The 26,450-nt window shown below is 38.2% G+C and overlaps 2 protein-coding genes across 6 annotated transcripts in view; one reads left to right on the top strand and one right to left on the bottom strand.

Moving 5' to 3' along the window:
- LOC139971680 (protein CIP2A-like) overlaps window positions 1-26,450 on the top strand; it is an 86,087-nt gene that overhangs the window by 34,512 nt on the left and 25,125 nt on the right. The gene's annotated exons all lie outside the window — the stretch shown is intronic.
- On the bottom strand, window positions 80-13,124 carry LOC139971738 (uncharacterized). 4 transcript variants are annotated; one of them, XM_071978457.1, is made up of 7 exons: window positions 12,676-13,124; window positions 6,588-6,608; window positions 5,504-5,524; window positions 3,717-3,833; window positions 2,601-2,656; window positions 1,464-1,565; window positions 80-1,075 (listed from the first exon to the last, which is right to left on the bottom strand). In XM_071978457.1, exons 1-6 carry the CDS (start codon window positions 12,809-12,811, stop codon window positions 1,488-1,490), a joined length of 429 nt encoding a protein of 142 aa, XP_071834558.1. In that variant the 5' UTR covers window positions 12,812-13,124; the 3' UTR covers window positions 80-1,075; window positions 1,464-1,487. The 4 variants fall into 4 exon arrangements, 2 of the variants coding, with proteins under 2 accessions (XP_071834558.1, XP_071834566.1); XM_071978465.1 differs by lacking the exon at window positions 5,504-5,524 and having other exon boundaries at window positions 12,676-13,071; XR_011794474.1 differs by lacking the exons at window positions 5,504-5,524; window positions 6,588-6,608 and having other exon boundaries at window positions 12,676-13,048.

The raw sequence follows: 26,450 nt of genomic DNA, 5'->3' as shown, positions 1-26,450 counted from the left end.
GTGTATTTGATGTTTGTCCCTCTCAGATCATTAAACCTGTTATTGGTCCATCTTCCCGTTAAATCTGTACATTGATCTACATCAAGCACTGGTTACAACTTTTAACACTTATGTTAATTTCTTAATATTTATTATCTTTACTTCTTATGTGTATTAATCGAAGATGGAAGACCAAATGATGGTGAACCTGTGTCATTACCTTACACATAAGCTGTTGTGCTTTTGCTTTCGTTCTGTACACACACACAAACACACACATACACGCACTCTCCGCCTGCATGAATGCATAGGTTACGATTATCATCGAAACCCAAAATGGGAAAAGAGCGAGGGAAAAAACTTAAGTGATATACTTAATATATTAGTTCAGTAATGCTAGCAAAAAAGTCATAAATTGTATAAAGAAAGTATCACACATCAGATCGATCATCTGTTTGGGAGAATGGGATTTTATTTTCAGAACCATTTCAAAAGTTTGAGAGGATTAGTAAAGGCTATTTACAATAATACCACTATATAACACTAATAACAGCAACATTTTAGCCTACGCCTTGCGGGAAGAAATTTGAGTATTCACTTTTTAAATGCAGATCACCAAATAGAGCCGCATACATTGTACGCGAATCAGAAATCACAAGTAGATGTTTCCGCATGAATGCAAGATTAATCGATATATGTTTACAAACAATGTTAACAATGACCATTAACACACATATATAATAATACATTTTTCATTTGGTCGAAAATGTGAAACCACATCCTACAAATGTATTCACATGTCATGTGCCCCCCTCACCATGTTCTTTACATTGAGACGAATAGTTAATCCGCTGTTATTTCAACTCAGTATCTATATACTGTATCATTGGTGGATAACAACGCTGGAGCGTACACGTCTCAGTGAAACTGATATGAAAGGTCTAACACATTCGAGGTGGAAGGGATAGGGGTAGGTGGGCGGGGAAAAACTTACTTAAATGCTTGTGATTGGCTGGCAAGGGCGGTAAAGACGTCCCACCAAGCATGGAACTGAAACAGTCCTGAAAGAGGAAAGGGTAGGTGACTCCGAATTGCCCTGTAAGAAAAGATAGAGCAATATACATTTAAAAAAGTCAAGAGTAAATATTTATTGTTGTGTATACTGTATTTTGTAACGTGTACGCCAACATTGGTTGGTGAAATGTCGTTAAAGGATTTCTTTTTCATTAAAGGGAAGTACTACCATTCATAGGTGCCATTTGTAATAAAAACGTTTGTTATGCAGAACTTGGCTCTCCGCCAAACGTTAGGAACAAATTAATGCTTTCGGAAGATATCGTGGCTTTAATTTAACAATGTCACTTCATGATGTCAAACTCACCGAATCACACTATATTTGTATTCTTAATTTGTTTTTGACAAACGAACGTTGTTTTAATTGAAAACTGAATTGTAAACATATAGGACTTGTTATTCTAACTTACCTAAGCTGCTCACAGAAGTTATTATCAATGAGCCATAGAGTGAAGGCCGCGACGTATATAATCAACGGATAACTCAGAAGAAACTTGGAGTGTGTCATACGTCTAGTAAGAAATAAACAATTATATTGGGTTATAGGAGTACAGGAGGGGAGGGGGGGGGTGATGCGGAGTGCGGGGCAATGGTTCAGTAGAGGATGCTTGCTTTGCTTTAAGGTCGGAGGAGGACTGTTACGGGTGCACCCCTCCCCCCTCCCTTCAACCTCACACAAGTATTCATTCGCAAAACCTTGCGTTTAGGGCTACTTAGATAGACCTTATACTCTAAATATGCCCCAGAAAGCACCATTTGACTTCTGCATTTTTTTTCTGCGGAGAACCCCAACACCCCCATAATAAAACCACGGCAGCACCCTAAATAAAATACTTCATTCGCATTTGGCCCTCCCCTAACGACTCTAGTCACTATACCTAAATCAGTCAGGGGAACTTTGGAGTTTATTTACAATTTATAACTTTGTCTACTAATCCCTTGTCTACTAATCCCCTTACATCTATCTCTTTGTGTTCACCATGCTCATTAACCTGTCTGTATTCTGTGCGTGTTTTTGTCCCTTTTGTTAGTGTTACTTGTGATTTAGCCTTTGAAGAAGATCCTGCTAGGATCGAAACGTCAGGCCAACTTACTTTACACATTCTCCTACACAGGCGCTCTAGTGGATAAGCAGTTTGCTAACAGTTTTATTTTATTTTGATTACAATTAATAACTGTAATCTAAATATGGCTCAGAATGAACCATTTGACGATAAAAGATAAAAGTCGATAAAAGAATGAATTTAATTTTTTTGGGGACCCCCAACAAAGGAGGTGGCTTCAATGACCCCAGTGAATCCCACACCTTTAATAATTCCCACCCCTATATTAATCCTCCAATGAATGACCATTGGATTCGTCAGCATTATACGGAAGCAAATGCAGCGCACTTTTACAGGTCAATTAGACAGGTCGAAGCACCTAACCATTATATCGTATTTCTGCATATATCAGTACGATAGGCACCACAGCATAGAATGATGTACGAATATACATGTTCAGTATTGTTCTAAGAGTGTAAAGAAAAACATAAGTAATGTGATTACCGTGCGCAGTAGAATGTTCTCCCAGCTATGCAGAATGTTACTGAACCAAATGCCGCCTGTAACAAGGAAGAGCAAAACAAGGAAATGATCGCAACTCGGTATACAATATTCGAATAAATATGTAGGCATACCGTACATATTAGAGATGATATTGGCATATGCACTATAGGTAGCATACTATACTAATTTCATTGTATTGAGGTGGAACCTTTCACCAGAAAATCGTACCCCTCCCCCACCCCACCCGTGTTAAACCGTGTGTAAATTTGTAAACGTTTCTGGGAAGGATATTCCATGGGAATTTACTGACTTAGGACATTACAAGAATAGCCTAGTTAGGGGTGGGGGTGGGGTCAGGAACCGTCAGACGGTGGTCAGACTATTGTTCTCCGTTTGGGGAATATCATAGGTTAAATGTTATTTGTGTGTGTGTGGGGGGGGGGCATAGCGCCAGTAAACAACATATGTAACAACATTTAAAACATGCCGGTATCTCCGAAACAGTATCACCTTTTACGTAACTGTGTTCTTGGTCACACCGCTGATAGACGATGGTTTGCTTCTAACTTGTCTAACTTATGAATAATGCTCTCCGTTTTTATAGTGATTATATCCATTCCTGCTCTCTGCTATGTCAATACTGACATTGCGTTAATGACGCTAGACCTTTTAGCACAGACTAACAAAGACGAAAGCTAGAGATTCCAACTTCAAGGATGTCCATTTTGAAATGATATTTTTTCATATAGATTGATTAATACATCTTTCGCTTCCGTATTTGACCCCCCAAAAAGTACATTAGCATGTATTTCTTGTCAAAGACGAAAGCGAATATACCACAAACCTGATGAAATTATCTGGCACGAGATATTTTATTAATCAAATTGCCCACTCACTAATAGCCGTTCATCTGACGTAACAAAATTAAGAGAGGTGTGGGGGGGGGGATTTTAACAAGTTGCAATTATTATTTAAATAATGCACGATGGCTCCAGTAAACTTGCCAGAAGTTGTCAACTCAGCCCCAACTTATCTCATTCAATAGGTTTCTGATATTTTGCCAACATTAGCATTAATGTAGTCAGAACAATTACAAGTGTCGTCAAGTAAGCTCACCTGGTGAAACGCCGGTTGTTGTAGTATCAAGTATGAAATTGACACACATGCGCTTTAGAGAACTATCAACACCGCGAGCGGATGGTTTGAGGATTATGCGGTGAATTGCATTCATAGCTGTAAAGGACAAGCACAGATGTTTTCCTCTGTCATATATATGGAGATCAACTCACTAAGACAACAAACACGTGGATACAACTAATTACAAAGATATTCAGAGCCAGATCATTTTAATAGTTAATCTTTCACCTTTGGTCTGTGGTTCAACTTTGAAATGACAGTAAACAACAGACATTCGTTCTAGTGTAACTGTGTACATGCAAAATATATATACTAAGTTTGTATTGCTATATACCGGCAGGGAATGAATTGATGGAGAGGTGGGGGGGGGGGGGTCAATGGTAACCAGGTGAGGCACCAGCAATTTAAGCAGGGGCACAATACTCGTTTTATGAATCTTTTGGAGTTTGGTACACAAGATAGTGGCTCAGATGGGGAGAGGGGAAGTAATCTGCAAGGTAGGGTGGGGGGGGGGGGGAACACGATCCTCTTTGCCCCGGCCCAAGCAGCTGATCTGATGCTAACATATGATCATGTGTGATGAGTACGTTAATATCACAACACCAACACGATGACCTTGTGATAAGTACGTCAATATCACATCACCAACACGATGACCGTGTGATGAGTACGTTAATATCACAACACCAACACGGTGACCGTGTGATGAGTACGTCAATTTCACAACACCAACGCGATGACCGTGTGATGAGTACGTTAATGTCAAAACACCAACACGATGACCGTGTGATTAGTACGTTAATATCACAACACCAACACGATGACCGTGCAATAAGTACGTCAATATCACAACACCATCACGATGACCTTGTGATGAGTACGTCAATATCACAACACCAACACGATGACCGTGCGATAAGTACGTCAATATCTCCACACCATCACGATGACCTTGTGATGAGTACGTCAACATCACAACACCAACACGATGGCCGTGTGATGAGTACGTCAATACCACAACACCAGCACGATAACCTTGTGATGAGTACGTTAATGTCACAACACCAACACGATGACCGTGTGATGAGTACGTTAATATCACAACACCAACACGATGACCGTCTGATGAGTACTACATTGTGAGATGTTTTTCAGGTTCCTGTCATATTTCTGTTTTTAATTGTATTTTACAGTGTTTGTTATGACGTCAAATTTCTTTTGGCTTAGGTTATCTAACAACACACAAATGTCATAGCCTGGAGTTCCATGGTAAGTGCCGACTAACAAGGCATCAGTACATAAGTTAGTAGATTCGTTGGCCTATCCGTCAACACTAATTCGTGATGGTTGCGTGTAAAAGAAAGGTGAGATCTATATTTTGTATAACGCATACGGCAATTAATGAGGCCCTCATGAGACTGACGTTTCTAAATAATTAAATATATTTCCTTATTTTCCGCCAGTAACGAAACAAAATGCATTGCTTAACTTAACACTATATATAGAGGCTTCAGTTCATATCTCTTATGAAATTAATATCGTATGCACTGCAAAATAAACAATTCCCCACTTATATAAAATGTAAAATCTATACAAAAGTAACTGAAAGTGAAAGCCTAATTAAATCTTAATTGTTAATGAAATAAGGTAAACAAAGAAACGATATAACTTAGCTATATCAATACAAATTCGATTCAAGTCTAATTTGGAAATAAACATAAATATAATAAATTAAACTTCATGGTGAAAGTTCTCACGCGGTGTACCATTGAAAGTTCGTCTATCATCTATAAAAGAAGACAAAAATAAATATAACAAAAAAAGAGAAAGTAACTGGCGGTTTAACATTAACTTACATTTGTTTACATAACTGAATACAATGCGCTGGAAAGGTTACTATGGGTAACATCTTGCTTTGTCATGTGAATGAAATCACTATACGATAGCGATTTGCGTGACAAGAACTCCCTCAGACAGTTAACTCAAATCTGATGGACGATTGGAATATGTCCCAGTGTAACAAATGTCATGACAACGGTGCTCGTTCAGTGACTTTACAGGTGACGTCATAGTGCCGCAAAGGAGACAAACAATTTTACCTTCCATTTCTTTTATTTTCGTATTTCAGGGTGAAGGTATGCACTACCCTTACTGACAATAACACTTCCGGAGCTTCAGTATTAACTGATGCTAATGCCCTAAAGCAACTTTACTATATTAGGAGAAAATGAATACGGCTGTCCACATTCACAAATACAACTGACTGGCCACATTAACATAATTAACTGTCTAAGGATAACGTTATTTTGTACGGACAAGAGAATGATCGGGAAGGAGCGAGTTCGGCAAGGGAGGGAGCTCAGGGTGGGTGAGTGACCAGTGAATTGCAGGTAGTGTGATCGGGAGAGGATAGATGATCGAGAGGGAAGGGGATTGGAAGATCATGTAGGGTGTCAGGAGGGGTAAATAGGGAGGAAAGTTGAGAACGGGGTCGAGATGGGAGGGGAGGTCTAACAGTGTTTAGATGGAATCTGTAAATACAAGTAGTTCATGCTCATACTATATTGGTGTAATCTATTACGTTTTTTTCTTTGCTTTTTACTAAGTTATGCATAACGACTAAATTGAAACTTTTTACCGACGGCAGGGGAGGGGATCTTACATCCCTCGCCACACCTCTGCTTAACTGAAAGTGAAAGCCTAATTAAATCTTAATTGTTAATGAAATAAGGTAAACAAAGAAACGATATAACTTAGCTATATCAATACAAATTCGATTCAAGTCTAATTTGGAAATAAACATAAATATAATAAATTAAACTTCATGGTGAAAGTTCTCACGCGGTGTACCATTGAAAGTTCGTCTATCATCTATAAAAGAAGACAAAAATAAATATAACAAAAAAAGAGAAAGTAACTGGCGGTTTAACATTAACTTACATTTGTTTACATAACTGAATACAATGCGCTGGAAAGGTTACTATGGGTAACATCTTGCTTTGTCATGTGAATGAAATCACTATACGATAGCGATTTGCGTGACAAGAACTCCCTCAGACAGTTAACTCAAATCTGATGGACGATTGGAATATGTCCCAGTGTAACAAATGTCATGACAACGGTGCTCGTTCAGTGACTTTACAGGTGACGTCATAGTGCCGCAAAGGAGACAAACAATTTTACCTTCCATTTCTTTTATTTTCGTATTTCAGGGTGAAGGTATGCACTACCCTTACTGACAATAACACTTCAGGAGCTTCAGTATTAACTGATGCTAATGCCCTAAAGCAACTTTACTATATTAGGAGAAAATGAATACGGCTGTCCACATTCACAAATACAACTGACTGGCCACATTAACATATATAACTGTCTAAGGATAACGTTATTTTGTACGGACAAGAGAATGATCGGGACGGAGCGAGTTCGGCAAGGGAGGGAGCTCAGGGTGGGTGAGTGACCAGTGAATTGCAGGTAGTGTGATCGGGAGAGGATAGATTATCGAGAGGGAAGGGGATTGGAAGATCATGTAGGGTGTCAGGAGGGGTAAATAGGGAGGAAAGTTGAGAACGGGGTCGAGATGGGATGGGAGGTCTAACAGTGTTTAGATGGAATCTGTAAATACAAGTAGTTCATGCTCATACTATATTGGTGTAATCTATTACGTTTTTTTCTTTGCTTTTTACTAAGTTATGCATAACGACTAAATTGAAACTTTCCACCGACAGCAGGGGAGGGGATCTTACATCCCTCGCCACACCTCTGCTTGTTGCTTCTTAGTGGTATATCGTAACAACTGTTGTGGTCAATGGTACTTCATTCTTAATTAGTTTTATCCTTGTTGACCAACTTTTGTTTGTTTTCATTTCTATGTTGCAGTACTTTCTTTCACGAAGTTTCTCCATATTCCAATTTCCTTTTGAGACTATATTGTATTCTCGATATGACTGGGCGAATCTTAAGCTTTACGTCGTTTGTTTGGATTTGCCAAGATTACCGTGTCTCTGACACTAACAACTAACTGGCTATGTTCTACTGAAATGAACTACTGAAGGTCGAATAAACTGGAGGATTGAAGGTGATTTAAAGCGCAGGGGCGTAGCGAGCGGGGGGTGTGGGGGGTGTCACACCCCCCCAATAATTTGGTCGCTGTTGGCAAATTTTGGGTCTGTCGGCAAAAGCAGAAAAGGTGAAGAGAGCGGAAGGGGAAGAAAGAAGGAAAGCTGAATAGAAAAATGAGAACGGGAGCTTCTTCCGTGCCAAATTTGACTTAAAATATGCACCAGATTGCATCTAAGGACGTTCAAACTAATTTTTCCAAAGGGGAGGGGTAGACCCCCTACCCTTAGACCCCTCCCCCATTTCAGTCACCACTTCCAGATCCGTCGGCAAATCAAATTTGACTTAAAATATACATCAGATTGCATCTAAGGACGTTTCAAAACTAAAAATATGCCAAAGGGGAGGGGGACACCCCTCCCCCATTTCAGTCACCACTTCCAGATCCGTCGGCAAATCAAATTTGACTTAAAATATACATCAGATTGCATCTAAGGACGTTTCAAAACTAAAAATTTTACAAAGGGGAGGGGGACACCACCATTTCAGTCACCACTTCCAGATCCGTCGGCAAATCAAATTTGACTTAAAATATGCACCAGATTGCATCTAAGGACGTTTCAAAACTAAAAATTTTCCGAAGGCGAGGGGGACACCCCCTCCCCTTAGACCCCTCCCCCATTTCAGTCACCACTTCCAGATCCGTCGGCAAATCAAATTTGACTTAAAATATACATCAGATTGCATCTAAGGACGTTTCAAAACTAAAAATTAGACCCCTCCCCCATTTCAGTCACCACTTCCAGATCCGTCGGCAAATCAAATTTGACTTAAAATATGCACCAGATTGCATCTAAGGACGTTTCAAAACTAAAAATTTTCCAAAGGCGAGGGGGACACCCCCTCCCCTTAGACCCCTCCCCCATTTCAGTCACCACTTCCAGATCCGTCGGCAAATCAAATTTGACTTAAAATATACATCAGATTGCATCTAAGGACGTTTCAAAACTAAAAATTAGACCCCTCCCCCATTTCAGTCACCAATTCCAGATCCGTCGGCAAATCAAATTTGACTTAAAATATACATCAGATTGCATCTAAGGACGTTTCAAAACTAAACATTTTACAAAGGGGAGGGGGACACCACCATTTCAATCACCACTTCCAGATCCGTCGGCAAATCAAATTTGACTTAAAATATACACCAGATTGCATCTAAGGACGTTTCAAAACTAAAAATTTGCCAAAGGGGAGGGGGACACCCCCTCCCCTTAGACCCCTCCCCCATTTCAGTCACCACTTCCAGATCCGTCGGCAAATCAAATTTAACTTAAAATATACACCAGATTGCATCTAAGGACGTTTCAAAACTAAAAAATTGCCAAAGGGAGGGGGACACCACCATTTCAGTCACCACTTCCAGATCCGTCGGCAAATCAAATTTGACTTAAAATATACACCAGATTGCATCTAAGGACGTTTCAAAACTAAAAATTTGCCAAAGGGGAGGGGGTCACCCCCTACCCTTAGACCCCTCCCCCATTTCAGTCACCACTTCCAGATCCGTCGGCAAATCAAATTTGACTTAAAATATGCACCAGATTGCATCTAAGGACGTTTCAAAACTAAAAATTTTCCGAAGGCGAGGGGGACACCCCCTCCCCTTAGACCCCTCCCCCATTTCAGTCACCACTTCCAGATCCGTCGGCAAATCAAATTTGACTTAAAATATACATCAGATTGCATCTAAGGACGTTTCAAAACTAAAAATTAGACCCCTCCCCCATTTCAGTCACCACTTCCAGATCCGTCGGCAAATCAAATTTGACTTAAAATATACACCAGATTGCATCTAAGGACGTTTCAAAACTAAAAATTTGCCAAAGGGGAGGGGGACACCCCCTCCCCTTAGACCCCTCCCCCATTTCAGTCACCACTTCCAGATCCGTCGGCAAATCAAATTTGACTTAAAATATACATCAGATTGCATCTAAGGACGTTTCAAAACTAAATATTAGACCCCTCCCCCATTTCAGTCACCACTTCCAGATCCGTCGGCAAATCAAATTTGACTTAAAATATGCACCAGATTGCATCTAAGGACGTTTCAAAACTAAAAAATTGCCAAAACGGAGGGGGACACCCCTCCCCTTAGACCCCTCCCCCATTTCAGTCACCACTTCCAGATCCGTCGGCAAATCAAATTCTCCACACCCCCCCCCAACAAAAACCCCTTCGCTACGCCCCTGTTAAAGCGTATTAGACAGATGGGTTGGAGAGGTAAACTTCGACCTATTCTAGCTCAAAATCTATAGACAGTCATAGTGGCAAAAGAACTATGAACCTTGATAACCCAGGCCATCAGATACAATATGTTTAGTAATACATGCCAGTTGAAAACTTCTATGCTCTAGCGGCCTTGGAAAGTGACGAATTTGAGTGTGTAAGATAATGGGAGCCATTAACTGTGCTACTATACCTATTGAGAACCACCTGCTGGACCCACGTAACCATTTGTAGAACACATTCCCATACAGGTTAAGTACCGTACCGTACGAGGTATACAAGTTTTCGGATCTGATTCAGCTCTAACCAATTACAGAGGTCACCTTTTAATATGGAGGCCGTTAGACTTTAATCGACACAAATTTGAGTCGGAAATCTGTGTTCAAACCTGACGAGTCTTTTTTCTTTTTTTGTCATGGTCGAAATCTCCGAATTCAAAAATTAGATTTACGTCACTAGGAAGTTAAGTTTGGAATTGTTAAGTTCTATAATGGACTTTTAAGCCGGACATAGACCATGCAGAGTTGATTCATGAACGGACCTGGGATCGGATATGTAGCGGAAGAAATCGTTGAAATGAAAGTATGAAAAGTAACCCTAAAAGTATGAATCTGGGTAACGTTTGTGAACATTTTATTTTTATCGAGAGGTTAATCAGACAGTGTAACAACACCTACCCTAGTCAGGATTGCCTGATGTATAGTGTATTGCTTCCCCTTATAGGAAACAATCGTCCTATGTCACATTATTCGGTAACAGAAAACAACGGCACTCTTGTAATATTTCCGAGCTCAGATTCACGTGCATGCATGCATTAATATAGCCTAACGTGTAATAGTGTAGCGGCAGTGTTTAGTTGACTTGTAAATATATAAGAATAAATTCACGTGCATGCATTAATATACCTGTCGTATATAGTGTAATAGTGTAGCAGCAGTGTTTAGTTGACTTGTAAATATATAAGAATATGACCTGTTGTATCGTGTTATAGTGTAGCGGCAGTGTTTAATTGACTTGTAATATAAGAAGAGCTCAAATTTGTATGCTCATATATATTCGAAGGGACATAGGCCTATGTCTCCCTTAGACTCCTTCCCAAATCTGTAGTTTGCATTCGTACGGTGACTTCAAATGGATCGCCAGAGCTTTTATGGTGGAACGCGAGCGGGGTATTTAAAGCAAGATAGGTAATGTATCCAATGGGATCTGGCATATAAAGAATTTCCTTCTTGTCACCGAGTGATTTTCCCCTCAAATGTTGATAAATTTGTGTTGGGTTGTTGATTACTAACTTTCACTTTATCCGTCTGCCTCTCCTTTCTAATCATATAAGTTGTTAGAAATGGTTTCGAGAATGATTTCATGCATGAACCTTAAAACAGACTAAAATAGATATTTGATCAAATCAACCCTCATGCACTTGCAAACAAAACCCGGTAAGTATACAAGTTTTCCAAAGTTGTCTAAACAACATGTCAAATGTTGTTTTGTTATATTCATAGCAGTCAGCTTTTGTTTTGTATAAAGATATTACTCGTCAATTTAGTAATAGAAATAATGTAAATATTTCTCTACTGCAAGGGGTGGACTGGGTCTTAAAACCGGCCCGGGCATTTTTCACCTAGACCGGCCCATCATTCATTGATATGTCACTAACATAGTGATCGCCGTCCTGGGGGAGGGGTTTAAGGGGAAAGATTGTTCGCCTCCCCATTGAGTTTTTTTGGAAGTTAAGGAATACCTAGATGCAAAATTGTGCTATATTTCTCAATTTTGTAGGTTACAATAATCCTTTAAAAAAGACCCAATTTTTTTTTTCCAGAAGCAGCACTTGATTTAAACTGAGAAAATTTAAAAACGTAAACAAAAATATGTTTAGACTGTATTATATTTAGTTTTTCAAGCATTTTGTGACATCATGCTTGAAAAAAAGGGTAGTCCCCTATACTTACACACACTTTTGTCGCCCTATTCAATTAGTGTGGGGATCTATTTCGCGAAATCTGTCAACCGTGGACAAATACTCAAAGTTGTCGACTAACATTCGTCTAATTTGATAACCAAACACCCTATACTGTATGTGGGTCATTTTTATTCATACATAATCTCTCAGGACTTAGTTACTGAGTAATATCCAAATAATCTAATAATATTTTACCTTTATTTACTTCGTTTTCTAGAAGGACGAGGTGCAGATTAATAAAATCTGTATTCTCTGCCAATGCTATGTATATATCAGAATGCATTGGTCACCGTACTTGCATATCTTGTTGTAAAAATATTAGCACGGACGGGTTGCCAATAGCACGTTCGTTTGTTACGAACTAACATACTAACTAACATGGTGATTTCATGAGCTGATTCCTACAGTTAAAAATATATTTCTACACAGACCGCTTGTATTCTATTTACTACTGTGAAAATGGGCTTTACTTTTTACCAGGCTCCCCAGCCCACCGGCCCACCCGCCCACCGGGCATTGCCCAAATGCCCGTGTGGCCAGTCCGCCACTGTCTACTGCCCATACTTTGTCTCCAATTACTAACCGATCTCACGTAAAATTCAGTAACTAATTCTTATAATGTATACTCACGTATCATGCCAGAGTAGGAACAAATGAAACGAACTTCTAGTTTATCTTGAAGCGCAAAACAAAATCCCGACAATTGCTGGTATAATGAACAGGAAGCTGCTGAAGCTGTTCCCCGTGTAAGAAAGGATAAACACATAGATAAGAAGTTTCGACCAATTTTATAAGATTCCTATAAATATCTTATTAGATCAAGCTTCATAGGATTAACATCCTGGCATTTATGCTGTATGTTCTTTAGCTGTGATATCAGATATGCGAACTAACAATCGATGAAAACATTGATCTGTAAATCTATACAAAATGATCCCTTGTTTCAGCCACTTGTTTCCATAAGGATGGTGTGTTTGTAATTTTTTTGCGTCAGAGGTTTTTGGTCGTATTCTGTTTTGAACTTTGCAGCTTTCAAACATGATATGGACTTCTTGAAAAGAGAGCGGAAGGGGAGGGGTGTGGCAGGGTCACTGATGGGGTGCAGCGGGATATGCAATCATGCCGCATTTCACATAGTAGTACTATGCATATCTATGCGCTTTATGGAAACAAACGAATGTATACACTGGTAGATAACCATAGTTCATACAAGTTCAGTAGATTTATATATCTTCAGATGTACCCCTATAGGTAGGTTGTACCATAGAGTACCGTATAAGTAAGTCTAAGGTAATGTAAAAAGGTAATTAATAGTCACATCCTATAAAAACAAACGAATGTACCCCGCCATGGTAGATAACAATAGTACAGGTTTAGTAGATTTATATATATCGTCAGATATACCCCTATAGGTAGGTTGTACCATAGAGTACCGTATAAGGAAGTCTAAGGTAATGTAAAAAGGTAATTAATAGTCACATCCTATAAAAACAAACGAATGTACCCCGCCATGGTAGATAACAATAGTACAGGTTTAGTAGATTTATATATATCGTCAGATATACCCCTATAGGTAGGTTGTACCATAGAGTACCGTATAAGGAAGTCTTAGGTAATGTTAAAAGGTAATTTATAGTCACATCCTATAAAAACAAACGAATGTACCCCGCCATGGTAGATACCAATAGTACAGGTTTAGTAGATTTATATATATCGTCAGATGTATACCTATAGGTAAGTTGTACCATAGAGTGCCATATAAGGTAGTCTAAGGTAATGTAAAAAGGTAATTTATAGTCACATCCTATAAAAACAAAACGACGAATGTACCCCGCCATGGTAGATAACAATAGTACAGGTTTAGTAGATTTATATATATCGTCAGATGTATACCTATAGGTAAGTTGTACCCATAGAGTAACATATTAGGTAGTCTAAGGTAATGTAAAAAGGTAATTTATAGTCACATCCTATAAAAACAAAACGACGAATGTACCCCGCCATGGTAGATAACAATAGTACAGGTTTAGTAGATTTATATATAACTTCAGATGTATACCTATAGGTAAGTTGTACCATAGAGTGCCATATAAGGTAGTCTAAGGTAATGCAAAAAGGTAATTTATAGTCACATCCTATAAAAACAAAACGACGAATGTACCCCGCCATGGTAGATAACAATAGTACAGGTTTAGTAGATTTATATATATCGTCAGATGTATACCTATAGGTAACTTGTACCATAGAGTGCCATAAAAGGTAGTCAAAGGTTATGTAAAAAGGTAATTTATAGTCACATCCTATATAAAAACAAACAAATGTACCCCGCCATGGTAGATAACAATAGTACAGGTTTAGTAGATTTATATATATCGTCAGATGTATACCTATAGGTAAGTTGTACCATAGAGTGCCATATAAGGTAGTCTAAGGTTATGTAAAAAGGTAATTTATAGTCACATCCTATAAAAACAAAACGACGAATGTACCCCGCCATGGTAGATAACAATAGTACAGGTTTAGTAGATTTATATATATCGTCAGATGTATACCTATAGGTAAGTTGTACCCATAGAGTAACATATTAGGTAGTCTAAGGTAATGTAAAAAGGTAATTTATAGTCACATCCTATAAAAACAAAACGACGAATGTACCCCGCCATGGTAGATAACAATAGTACAGGTTTAGTAGATTTATATATATCTTCAGATGTATACCTATAGGTAACTTGTACCATAGAGTGCCATATAAGGTAGTCTAAGGTAATGTAAAAAGGTAATTTATAGTCACATCCTATATAAAAACAAACGAATGTACCCCGCCATGGTAGATAACAATAGTACAGGTTTAGTAGATTTATATATATCGTCAGATATACCCCTATAGGTAGGTTGTACCATAGAGTACCGTATAAGGAAGTCTAAGGTAATGTTAAAAGGTAATTTATAGTCACATCCTATAAAAACAAACGAATGTACCCCGCCATGGTAGATAACAATAGTACAGGTTTAGTAGATTTATATATATCGTCAGATGTATACCTATAGGTAAGTTGTACCCATAGAGTAACATATTAGGTAGTCTAAGGTAATGTAAAAAGGTAATTTATAGTCACATCCTATAAAAACAAAACGACGAATGTACCCCGCCATGGTAGATAACAATAGTACAGGTTTAGTAGATTTATATATATCGTCAGATGTATACCTATAGGTAAGTTGTACCCATAGAGTAACATATTAGGTAGTCTAAGGTAATGTAAAAAGGTAATTTATAGTCACATCCTATAAAAACAAAACGACGAATGTACCCCGCCATGGTAGATAACAATAGTACAGGTTTAGTAGATTTATATATATCTTCAGATGTATACCTATAGGTAAGTTGTACCATAGAGTGCCATATAAGGTAGTCAAAGGTTATGTAAAAAGGTAATTTATAGTCACATCCTATATAAAAACAAACGATGTACCCCGCCATGGTAGATAACAATAGTACAGGTTTAGTAGATTTATATATATCTTCAGATGTATACCTATAGGTAAGTTGTACCATAGAGTGCCATATAAGGTAGTCTAAGGTAATGTAAAAAGGTAATTTATAGTCACATCCTATAAAAACAAAACGACGAATGTACCCCGCCATGGTAGATAACAATAGTACAGGTTTAGTAGATTTATATATATCGTCAGATGTATACCTATAGGTAAGTTGTACCATATAGTAACATATTAGGTAGTCTAAGGTAATGTTAAGAGGTAATATATAGTCACATCGATAGGCAGTTAAGGTATAATATATTAGGTCATGTTCCTTTATATACGGTATGAAGTAGAAAAATGGAAAGATAAATGAACGTAGGGTTACCATTTCTGGTTCCTCATATTTGTGATCCCCATGTAAAATTTCTACATATTTTAACAACACCAAATCTACCATCACATTAAGTGCCTTCCTAAAAAAGTTTGCTCAACCTCGAATATACATTATGTTCGCGGGGTTTCCATTAAATTTACTTCATAATAAATAGGCCAAATTTTAATAGCCTTTTATAAAACGCATAGAAAACAAAGAGCTCAAAGACACAATGAAATAATAAGCTTGCGGTCGGAACTATTTTACCTCCTTTTCCCACACAATACCAACAGCCCTATACGCTTACGTACTGTACATGCTTTGTTCAGATATATTTCAATTTTGGTAATCTTTTCATCTTTTGTTAAAGAAGCCAAATACACCGTTAACAACAATACACCATATGTGGTTACCCATTATTAATCTATACCAACTTTGTTTGTTTTCCTCTGCCAAAACCACCGTGGATCATAACGACTCATTCTCAACTGTAAAAAGGTAAAGGGGGGTGTTGCTAACTAAAACAATGAACAGCAGAGAGGGAAAAGGAGTAACCTAATTATCGGAACGCAGAGTATATCTCTCTTTACCATACATTATCTTCAACTTAACTAGTTTGCATAGAATTTTCCATCTTAAGGTAATGGTATAATCAGTGCATTTGGTATCGGGCTTGTCGACCAAATCTACAATTTGGACAATTTGACACAAATAAAACCCAAAATGCTCACGAAATGTAACGAATGACCCCTGTCCATCGTCCAAATTTTGAGTTGGCGCAACTTAGAGCATCAAATCTATACGATACAGAAAATAGACTTCTGCTTGTTAGTATAACCAGAACTAGCTGTTACAATAACACTATGACATGCTAACACAGGTCAGTCTACTGTACGTGGTTATACACACCTCCATCAAAAACAATAGAGTTCTTGTACTCAATGTTATGAATCAACACACCAAGTATTACAAAACCAAACCAAATCTCTAATAACTTCGCATATTAAGGTTGCAGAGGAGTCCACTTATGGACAATTTAGATTGGAATATGCCCACGAAACTTCAAAGAATCAACTTGAAAGAAGCTAATACAGGTCACTGGAGATCAACCTGAGGTCAAAGGTCACCCAAATGTAGGTCGACTATTGTATTACAATAGCGTAACTCCCAACCTTGATGGATATTTGGTTCTCAAAGTTATTGCAAAAATACTAGTTTTTGACCCCTAATTGACCTTTTTTGACCTTGCATCATATAACCGTTATGTTTGGAAACGACCCTTTACCCCATTCACAACTAGTCCCAAAATATCAACCATGTCGGACCCTGTCAGTGGTAGTTTCACAAGTTATTGAGAAAAAAACACATTTTGACCCATAAATGACCTTTGGGGACCTTGGATCACATCACTGATATTTTGGAAAATGTACCCCTACTTTATTCACAACTTGTCCTAATATACCAGCCATGTGAGACTTCGTGACTAGAAGTTGTTGCAAAAATTAGCATAAGCTGGCAGTTTTTTGCACATAATTAACCTTGAATGACCTTGGATGACCTGAAGGTTTTTATCAAAAATGTTTCTCTTGATGAGGTGCACTCTGTCCTAAAGTTTGTTTGCTAGAAAGGTATCAAAACCAACCTTTGGCCTCTCATAACTTGAGAACTGGGTGTCCGATTGAAGCGGGAGTTGGTTTCCTATGTATAGCACAAAGAGCTCTATCATATATCAACATATTGACAAACTTTTTTTTGTTTTGCACCGTATCTCCTAAAATGAGCATATTTTTCAAGATTTGACCTTTGACCTTTTGACCGCGCGGTCAGATGTAGTTTGACACGCTGATTCCAAAAAACAACATGACAAGTCTGTGCGACCATCTTAACTGTATTTATTAAAAAACAAAAAAAAATTGACCTCTGATAACTTCGCACACGAAGGTCGCACAGGGGTCAACTATGGACCATTTTGATCGGAAGGTACCTTTGAGATCCGATTATGGCCACGAAAATTCAAAGAACCAAAAAACTGATAATGGTCACCGGAGGTCAACCTGAGGTCAAAGGTCACCTAGATGCGGGTCGCTTCCTGGATTACAATAGCGTAACTCCCAACCTTGACGGACATTTGGTTCTCAAGTTACTGCAAAAATACTAGTTTTTGACCCCTGATTGACCTTTGTTGACCTTGGATCACATGACCGTTATGTTTTGAAATGATCCCTTACCCCATTCACAACTAATCCCAAAATATCAACCATGTCGGACCCTGTCAATGGGAGTTATTGCTTGTTTTAATATTTTGGTTTTTGGCCTCTAACTGACCTTTGGTGACCTTCACTGGCACCAAAAAAAATAGGGCACATCTACTCAATGTGGTACTCATATACACCAAATATTAGATTGGTCCAAGCTTCCCTACTTGAGATACCGTGTTTACAAGCCAGGCGTCACACACACACACCCACACATGTTTGTATTACATTCAGACCGAGGTCCCCATTGTATTTTCCTTTGTTCAAATCCACGTACCCTAACCTTAACAATACCCCATACAATAGAATACTTCTGAGGACGTGGTGATTCTTTGGAAATCACAACCGAGGACCTGGAATTCTTTTGTTCAAGTCCTCGGTCAGATAGAAAAACAAACGCACCTTACCAAGTGTAAAGACCTATTCATGCGTTACTCAGCGTTACCCATAAAACCTGAAAGTACCATTGAAGTGGTTGTTATTGTTCCAAATATGTGCAAAGCGTACAAGAAAATTTTTGGTTTTACAAACCCCCCAGATGGCCGGAAACGGCCCTTCCCGAGTGTTCACTCTGGTTCCCTGGCCTCTTGCTAACTTGAGACACCTCATTCAATATCACTTTTAAACCCCAAAAACAAACAATTTAAAAAAGGACGTAATTCAATTCTACAAAATGTATTTAAAATTAGCAAGGTACATGTACAGAGTAGTCTTACTTTTCAACTTCTGATACTTGTAGATACAAAGATAGGCCAGAAATGTCTTTGATACAACTATAGCCAGTAATTGTCTTTGATACAACTGTGGCAAGTAAATGTTTAAGTTATCATAATAAGAGAAAGCGAGAGCTATCCGACGATTGCCATCTAATGCAAATTTCTTCAGCACAGAATCAACGTCCATTGCAAAGTCTCTGTTGATGTGCATGAGTGCCAAACCGCTGAGTCTCTCTTCATTCATTGTAGAACGGAGGCAGTTTTTTATTCTGCGCATTGCGCTGAAAGCAAGGGCGGCGGAAGTACTTTTAATCTGGGGGGCACCGACGTCGAAGGGCACTTTGCAGAAATTCGATTGGACTGATGCAGCCTGATATTTAGTACCCTTTATAACTCTTATTATAGTATCTTTTTTGCGTATACACATCACTCCATCAAAGGCCCCCCCCCCCCAACCCTCAGGGAAAAAATGCATACTATATATCACTGCAATATCCAACATGTGCAAATTGGGAAACAAGGAACAAGTTTTCTTTGGAGACAAAATGAGGTGAAATCATTATAAAGTCCCTGCACACGCGATCGATACATGCATGAAAGCAAATGAAATATGTCAAAATACGAATAGATGGGGTAGGTTATGGGATATTAAAACTATACTCATTATTCATAGTAGGCTATAAATGGCTTCTGCATATAAAGAAGTCACAATGTAATATAGCAATGCATTTTTGGATATACATTATGATTTTTTTTTAATTTAAATATGCATAATGGCAATCACCATAGTGTTAGAAGCAGTTGCGGACCTAGGGGGTATTGATCAGGGGGGGGGGGGGAGAATATTCTGCAGGGGCGCTTTCGACATCATCTAAGCGGAGCGCCATCACAGGTTGGTGCGGAGCGTGCAGAAATTTTGTGAGTAAAGATACTCCCTAGATCGCCGGAAATGACCCTTTCCGGGCCTTGCTAATTTGCAGATAAACGAAAAATAAATAAGTGTCATCGCCATTTCAGAAAATTACACCAACCAAATGTGACAAATGTCAACAGGTAGATGAGAGCGTAATAAAAAAGTCAATAATCGCGAATAAGTAAAAAGTGGGGGGGGGGGCATTCCCCCCCCCCCCTTTGACTGTATAGACGCTCCGCCTCTGGTAGTAGCATTTTTGATCACGGAACAACGTACTGTAGAATGCTCTCCGCTGCAACTAACGCAACAATAAATTCGAACTTCAGGATTGAGCAACAGAAGGCACGAGCTTTAGAATCACTATTTAGCTCTAGTTCGGCCAAAGCATCAACAACGACGTCAAAGATGATTTAAAAGTGAACAATGCATCAGTTCGACTGCTCCATCTAGTTTCACAGAGGGTTCTAAGTTTCCTGCAATTTCCTGAACAGTGCCCATCATAAAATTTCTAATTTGGTACTTGCTAATTTCCCCCCTTGCTTATCTGCCTTTTAAGAATTGCTGTTTTATTTTTTGGACAATTTTTAAAATCGTCAGATGAAATGTAGGCTCAACCCTAGTGAGGGTTAGTATTCACAATTTGATAAAAATGACGCCGATGTAGGACATCGTGAATGTACCCAAGAGAAGCTGGTATCGCAAAGGCTGTTTTGGAACTTGGAACGGCGATCGTGACAACAACAGGCAACAAAAGGCTGCATCTCTATCAAGCCTGTAAATCAACGATAGGCTTATTTGACTGTGGAATGTTTCTCAACTGAAAAATTATCTGCGTAAATGGGTTCTAATCTAGATTTAAAAAAAACCCGACAAGATCGGATCCTAGCTTTTCTTCGGCGGGTAGAGTGTTGAATGAAACGGTACGCGATAGAAATGACAGCCTAGATGACAGAAGAATAGGTCACCTAATTTAGCCATATTCTTGCTTCGTTCATTTCAATAGTTTTTCATGTCTAGACTCTTAAACTCGTCCAGCAAGCTTATGGATTTGAATTATGGGTGTTTAAAAAAAAGATAACTTGGCCAAAAAAGTGTAGGCCCGGGCCTACAGTGCTACATACTGGCTAAAACGTGTAGGCCCGGGCCTACAGTGCTACATACTGGCTACGCCCCTGTATAGAACATGATATAATAATGTGATGAGCATCTGTTTTTTGTACTTTATTCTCCGTTTTAAAGCCCACCAAAGTTGGCAGATAATGTGATGATCCACTAAAAGTAATGTCCAACGATCTAACATTTGTATCATCATTTCACAATTACTCATTGTGTCTTCATTCTGTCCTTTCCCTCTTCAACTCCAAACCAAACTCCTAACCACACACGCGACCACCAGCTTACCATTCCTCTGCCAAGGGCAATTTGGAATCTATGCGTTGGTAATTCCGTGTGCATGTGTCAGCATAGATGCGTGTGGTCATGACACCTTGGCTTGTAAAGAATATAACTCAAAATATGCACACGTTGGTTTAAGTACATGTTATGTGTGTGGTTCCACGTGAGCGAACAGGATAACCCTATCTGTAACAATCGAATGTCAGTTGAAGTCAACGTCTTGCAAACACTATGACCCCAAAGCGACGTTTGCATGGGCTCATGTTTGGCATATTGATCCACATTGTTACTAAGTAACACCCTACTGAACTCTGGCAAGTTTGTTACTACAATAGCTAGGAAAGTAGAGCCTCGATAAATTCATACGTTATATGTAAATACACCTTAATACTGAATACACGAAACCTGCAGTTTTTCTTCGAAGTCAAGTGTCTGGGATTTTTTTTAACGTCACGAAGGGTCAAAGTGTGACAATCTTTTAAAAAAAAACAAAGCTGAAGAGAACTTCGTTAGTGTGCAGATTCACATTTGTGAGTTTCAGAACTATTGTTATCTAAAGGTCAACTGTCTTTAGATGCAAAATGAAATGAATTATCATGTTGACAGTGTCACATTAATTGTTCACATAATAGTCTGACTCGGAATCACTACTATTGGATATCCATATTTTTAAGCCTTATAAAGAAATCCAATGAATTATAAATTATTCAAATATAGGTATTAGGGTTGAACACGGGAGGTAATTGCATTGGGTCATGTCCGTGACATATATACTGAGAAAAAAAAAGAGGAAAATAAGTCCACAGAAAGTTAGCTTTGAATATTTTAATGATGGAACGTATTGCAACACAAATAGTGATCGCTATGGATTTCTGTCTGAATATTCTAATTCGTCTTATAGCGACGAGTTTAATGCAGAAATATAAACAAACAGCAATTAATACAAAATTTTGGTAAATTTTGTATCCAAAGTTGCTTTTCATATTGGCAAGGAATCACTATAGTAACTGATTTGACTTTCTGGTAAACACCTTAATTGATGTGATCCAATATATGCTTATAAGGCTGGCAAACCTAAAGCGGTATCTTGGATCAGTATCTAACTAATTGGATAGGATTCATATACATAGCGTGTAGAAGAAACGTATACAGCAACACTAAAATATAGTTTCATCATTAATGATGTGGTGGGCTTAAAGAGAATTTATAGAAATTTCAATAACTCAGCGATGGTTTGTTATAATTGATCATGGAAGGCAGATCTGGATTTAATTTTACCTTAATATGCCACCATTGATATACAGAAACATTTAACCTATTTTATTTATTTTATTCCATTTATTTCTGAGAAACCGGTACTCTGAAATAACAAACATAGATAAGATAATCCACGGCTGTTTGATTTAGATTGCTAACTGTATCTTACACTCCTCGCTCGCAGTAAGTAAATATCATCTAAGACTTGTTAAACTCAGGAATTCGCCTCACCTTTCCATGAATAAACTTCAATATTCAAGGCTTTCAAGATCTAAAAATTTGTAATCAATAATCTTGTATTATTTAGGTCAAGAAAGTTTTTTCCGGTTACAAGACCAATACAATGTTAATACGTAATTGTATGTAATAAGTGATCATGGAGGGCAGGGCTGGATTTAATTTTACCTAAATATGCCACCATTGATACAGAAACATTTAAATCGTTTGAAATTTTTCTGTGGACTCATTTTCCTTCTCAGTATAACCACTTTATAAAGATTGTATCGCAATAGAAACTTTGGAGGCCCCTTATTTGGGCTTCCAGGTTGTCGCTCCTGATAAACCGGGGGATGAGTAAAAGATAATGGAACAATCATTTGCTTGTTAATAATCTTGCCTTTGTTTCCGATAGCTTGCAAACCGGTATCAGTTAACTTCCTTATTATGTTCTGACCCTCCATCTTGTTTCGAGATATTATAAGACTAGATGACAGAACATTGTGTCATATTCAATATTCAAACTTGACCTTCAAACATTAAATCAGACACGTGATTTCCTACAGTTTTTTTTTTCAATGTTATTAAACATGCCTATTTTATTTTTGTGTGTGTGCATGTATCTTTGTTGTGTGAGTACTTTAGTTATGCAAGAAAGAGGATGTAAATAGCTGGTTAACTATAGTAGCTGGAGAATGCTAACAGAATAATTGCCCCACGGAGGATTAGCCTTCATCTTATTCCAACATTGCTGGTGCTGAGGGTCTTGTGCTCCCCCCCCCCCCCCTCTTGGAAAAGAGCAGAATTTTAGAGCTTAAGATGAAATGGAATGGAATATGTTCTGAAATATTTAACGAAGGTCGCTTAATTGGCGGCCCTGATATTCCTGGAACCACGTGACCGTCTCCTTGTTTCTGTGTAATGAACGAAAAAAGGACGCAGTGTGAGGTCATAAACCCTCAGAACCCCACTTATTACGTCATTACACTAAACTTTTCAACGGGGTCAATTTCCGTTGCGTCAAATGAGTACTTTGAACAAAACCACAAGTAAACTGTCCCTAACGATCGATGGACAGTCAGCATTGTTTCCTAAGTCATTCTCGTCCGGGCTACGTCTCTTCTTCATGGCACATTTCATTTTTAATATCCAGTATCCCGAGAAGGTTATTATATTGCTGTATGATCATATGCATATATATATATATGCATATTGATCATTTTGGTTGATCTATATAAAATATACTAGTCTTACAGTCTATCATAAGCTGGAAAATGGATTTATGCCAGTTACTGTTTATGGAATGTTTAGGGGCATTTGATACTCAAGTACGGATAAAAAGAGTCACATTAGTCTAAATACATCATTGTTTCATATATTGATAAAGTATGGCTCATGTGATAATTTTATACATAATTTGGTAGATTGTTTGACAATCTTTGTATGAACAAGCTTACCCCCACCAAATAATCAGGACCCAAATACTTCCTTAGAAAGTAATGATTTTGAGTATGACATCTTTCATATTTTGCATGAAGCTGAAGCTCAATGGATTATGCTCTTGAAATTATATCCAGAATAAAGGTAAAATGGTACCTTCATGTCAATCAGTGATGTTTTTGCCACTTAATATTAGGCTGTATTGGCCCTAAATATTTTTACCTCACATTTACCTCCTTTGGCACATTCAATCATGTTGTGTGTTCCTTTTCAATGTCTGAGAAAAATTTGGAGAGTAAAGACCTACGGGAAAGTACTTTTTGAAAACTTCTAGCAACTATCGCGTGCTATGATTTGGGGCCTATACAGACTACCTTTAAGTGTTTGCTAGCTGTTATCAGTTGTATTCTGTACAGGCTGTATTCTAAACAGATACTGCTTTTGGTACGCATACAGAGTTTAAAATAAACAGATAAATAGTATTTACCATGCTTTCAGGGACCGTGAAGAAAAAGTGGGGGAGGGGCGGGGACTAATCATGGATTGGCCCGGTGGTTTCACAACATACTTCTATCAATTGTTTAAGAAAAATAACGGCCCACTTATTGGTGACAAGGAACCCAAAATTACCATAGCAAAAAAGTGGGGGAGGGGGGGCTCAAGCACCCCCTCTATACGGTCCCTGGCTTTACAGTAAATTGCCCATCATGGGTGAGCAAGAAGTTGTTTTACCTTTCATGCATAAGCCAAAGCAGTAAATACACTTGACATTATCACATTATACGCATACTGTCAGCTGGCATTCCTGTCTCTGTCAGTCTCGCACTCGCACTCAAAAAACATTGATAGGACCTTAGTTGATGAAAGCAAACACTTATTCCTTGTTGCTGCCCTGATAAACCATATATTGAGCTTGTGAGCCTTCAATTGAAAACTACAGAAATTGTCATCCAGTCCACCATTCAATTTCAAACAGTTAATATTCTGCACCAAATTCAGTACATGCAATGTAGTCTTGGTTTTGTACAAAATTACTCCTCAGTATTTCCATTTCTTATAATGATTATACAAGGTCAAAACTTATTTAAAATGAAGCAATGACAGTGTATGAACAACATGTTCATTATACACTGTCATCTGCAGATGTAGCATGAAAATGTAGTTTTTCCATTGCACTTGCAATTTTCTCTTGTAGACTCCTGCTTGGGATAAACACCAGCTTATAGAAGGGAGAAGAGGCATCACAGTGGCTGCACCACAAAGCTAGATAAACTGGCTGACAGTCTGGCACGAATGGAGAAGGCTGATTGGCGCTAACCAGCTTTTGCACAGCTAAGGCAAAACGATCACCTCTGATATTTTCATGAGTTATTGTTCATCATAGCTTGAAAATGAAGTCCGACATTTCTACAAAAATTAATGAGCATGATCCTGAACATAATATTCGTAATACTAAAAAAGGCATTGAAGACTCGCCCCAAGCCGCCTCTGAAAAAAAGTTAACTTTATGTTGTTTGCAAGTGAAGTGTTTTTCTTTTCGCTACAAAATGCAGATAAATGAAACGTGATACCTTGTTATCTCTTATATGGACCTGAGATGTCCATCGCTGCTATGTACACTGTGTTGTGGGTATTTGCAGTAGCTGCATGTATTGACTGTACACTAGTGTCTAATTACCGACGGTAGCAAGCCGTGTGTCTATTTTCTGGGATCGATGGAGGTGTCTAACACTTCTGTTACACCTCATTCGAAACTAGGTCAGATTACCGGCATCAGACGTTTCTTTGTGCGCGAGTCTTTACTCCCTTTAATTCCTCAGTCTAGTTTGTTCTGTATTATATATTTGAGTCTTTTTAATCTTCTGCGTGTTTCACTGAGCAAGATTAGAAGGTCAAATCATTGGAACCATGCATGGATATCATGAATAGTTCATAAATCTGTGAATATATAGGTACTACTAATTTGCTACTTGCAGTAAAGGGTTACATCATTGTAGCGAAAAAACATAGTATTCTGCAATACCCTTGAGAAAGTTATGCAAAATACTGTCAACTTTGTTACAACTAACAGAACTAATGTGGCATCAATAAAATGATGAAACTGATTTAAGACGTAACTCTTTACTGTCATACTTAATTATATAGGAGTCAATGGTGAACCATACATTGTTTTATTACGGTAATCCGTTTTGCTGTATTACTTTAGTGGTCTCAATTCATCCTTAGTTCCTCTGCTTTGATTTTTTCACATATTTTTCGTTCTATTCCAACTGTATTACAAGCTCATTAAAGAAATATATGTGTTATAAGTTGAAACGAAAGCAATGTTTTGTTATTGCCTGAATGTCCTTTGTTCA

This window comes from Apostichopus japonicus, chromosome 1 (genome assembly GCF_037975245.1).
Source record: "Apostichopus japonicus isolate 1M-3 chromosome 1, ASM3797524v1, whole genome shotgun sequence".
NCBI classification, from domain to species: Eukaryota; Metazoa; Echinodermata; class Holothuroidea; order Aspidochirotida; family Stichopodidae; genus Apostichopus; species Apostichopus japonicus.
Note: the sequence above shows the minus strand (reverse complement) of the source record. Positions and strands in the feature narration are given on the sequence as shown.

Excerpts from the sequence above, each read along its gene's own strand:
- LOC139971738 (XM_071978457.1), bottom strand. The coding sequence starts at position 12,811 with ATGTGTTTATCCTTTCTTACACGGGGAACAGCTTCAGCAGCTTCCTGT. Across the intron at positions 5,525-6,587 it reads TGATAGACGAACTTTCAATG|ATGATAGACGAACTTTCAAT; the intron begins GTACACCGCGTG and ends CTTCTTTTATAG. Across the intron at positions 3,834-5,503 it reads TGATAGACGAACTTTCAATG|CTATGAATGCAATTCACCGC; the intron begins GTACACCGCGTG and ends TGTCCTTTACAG.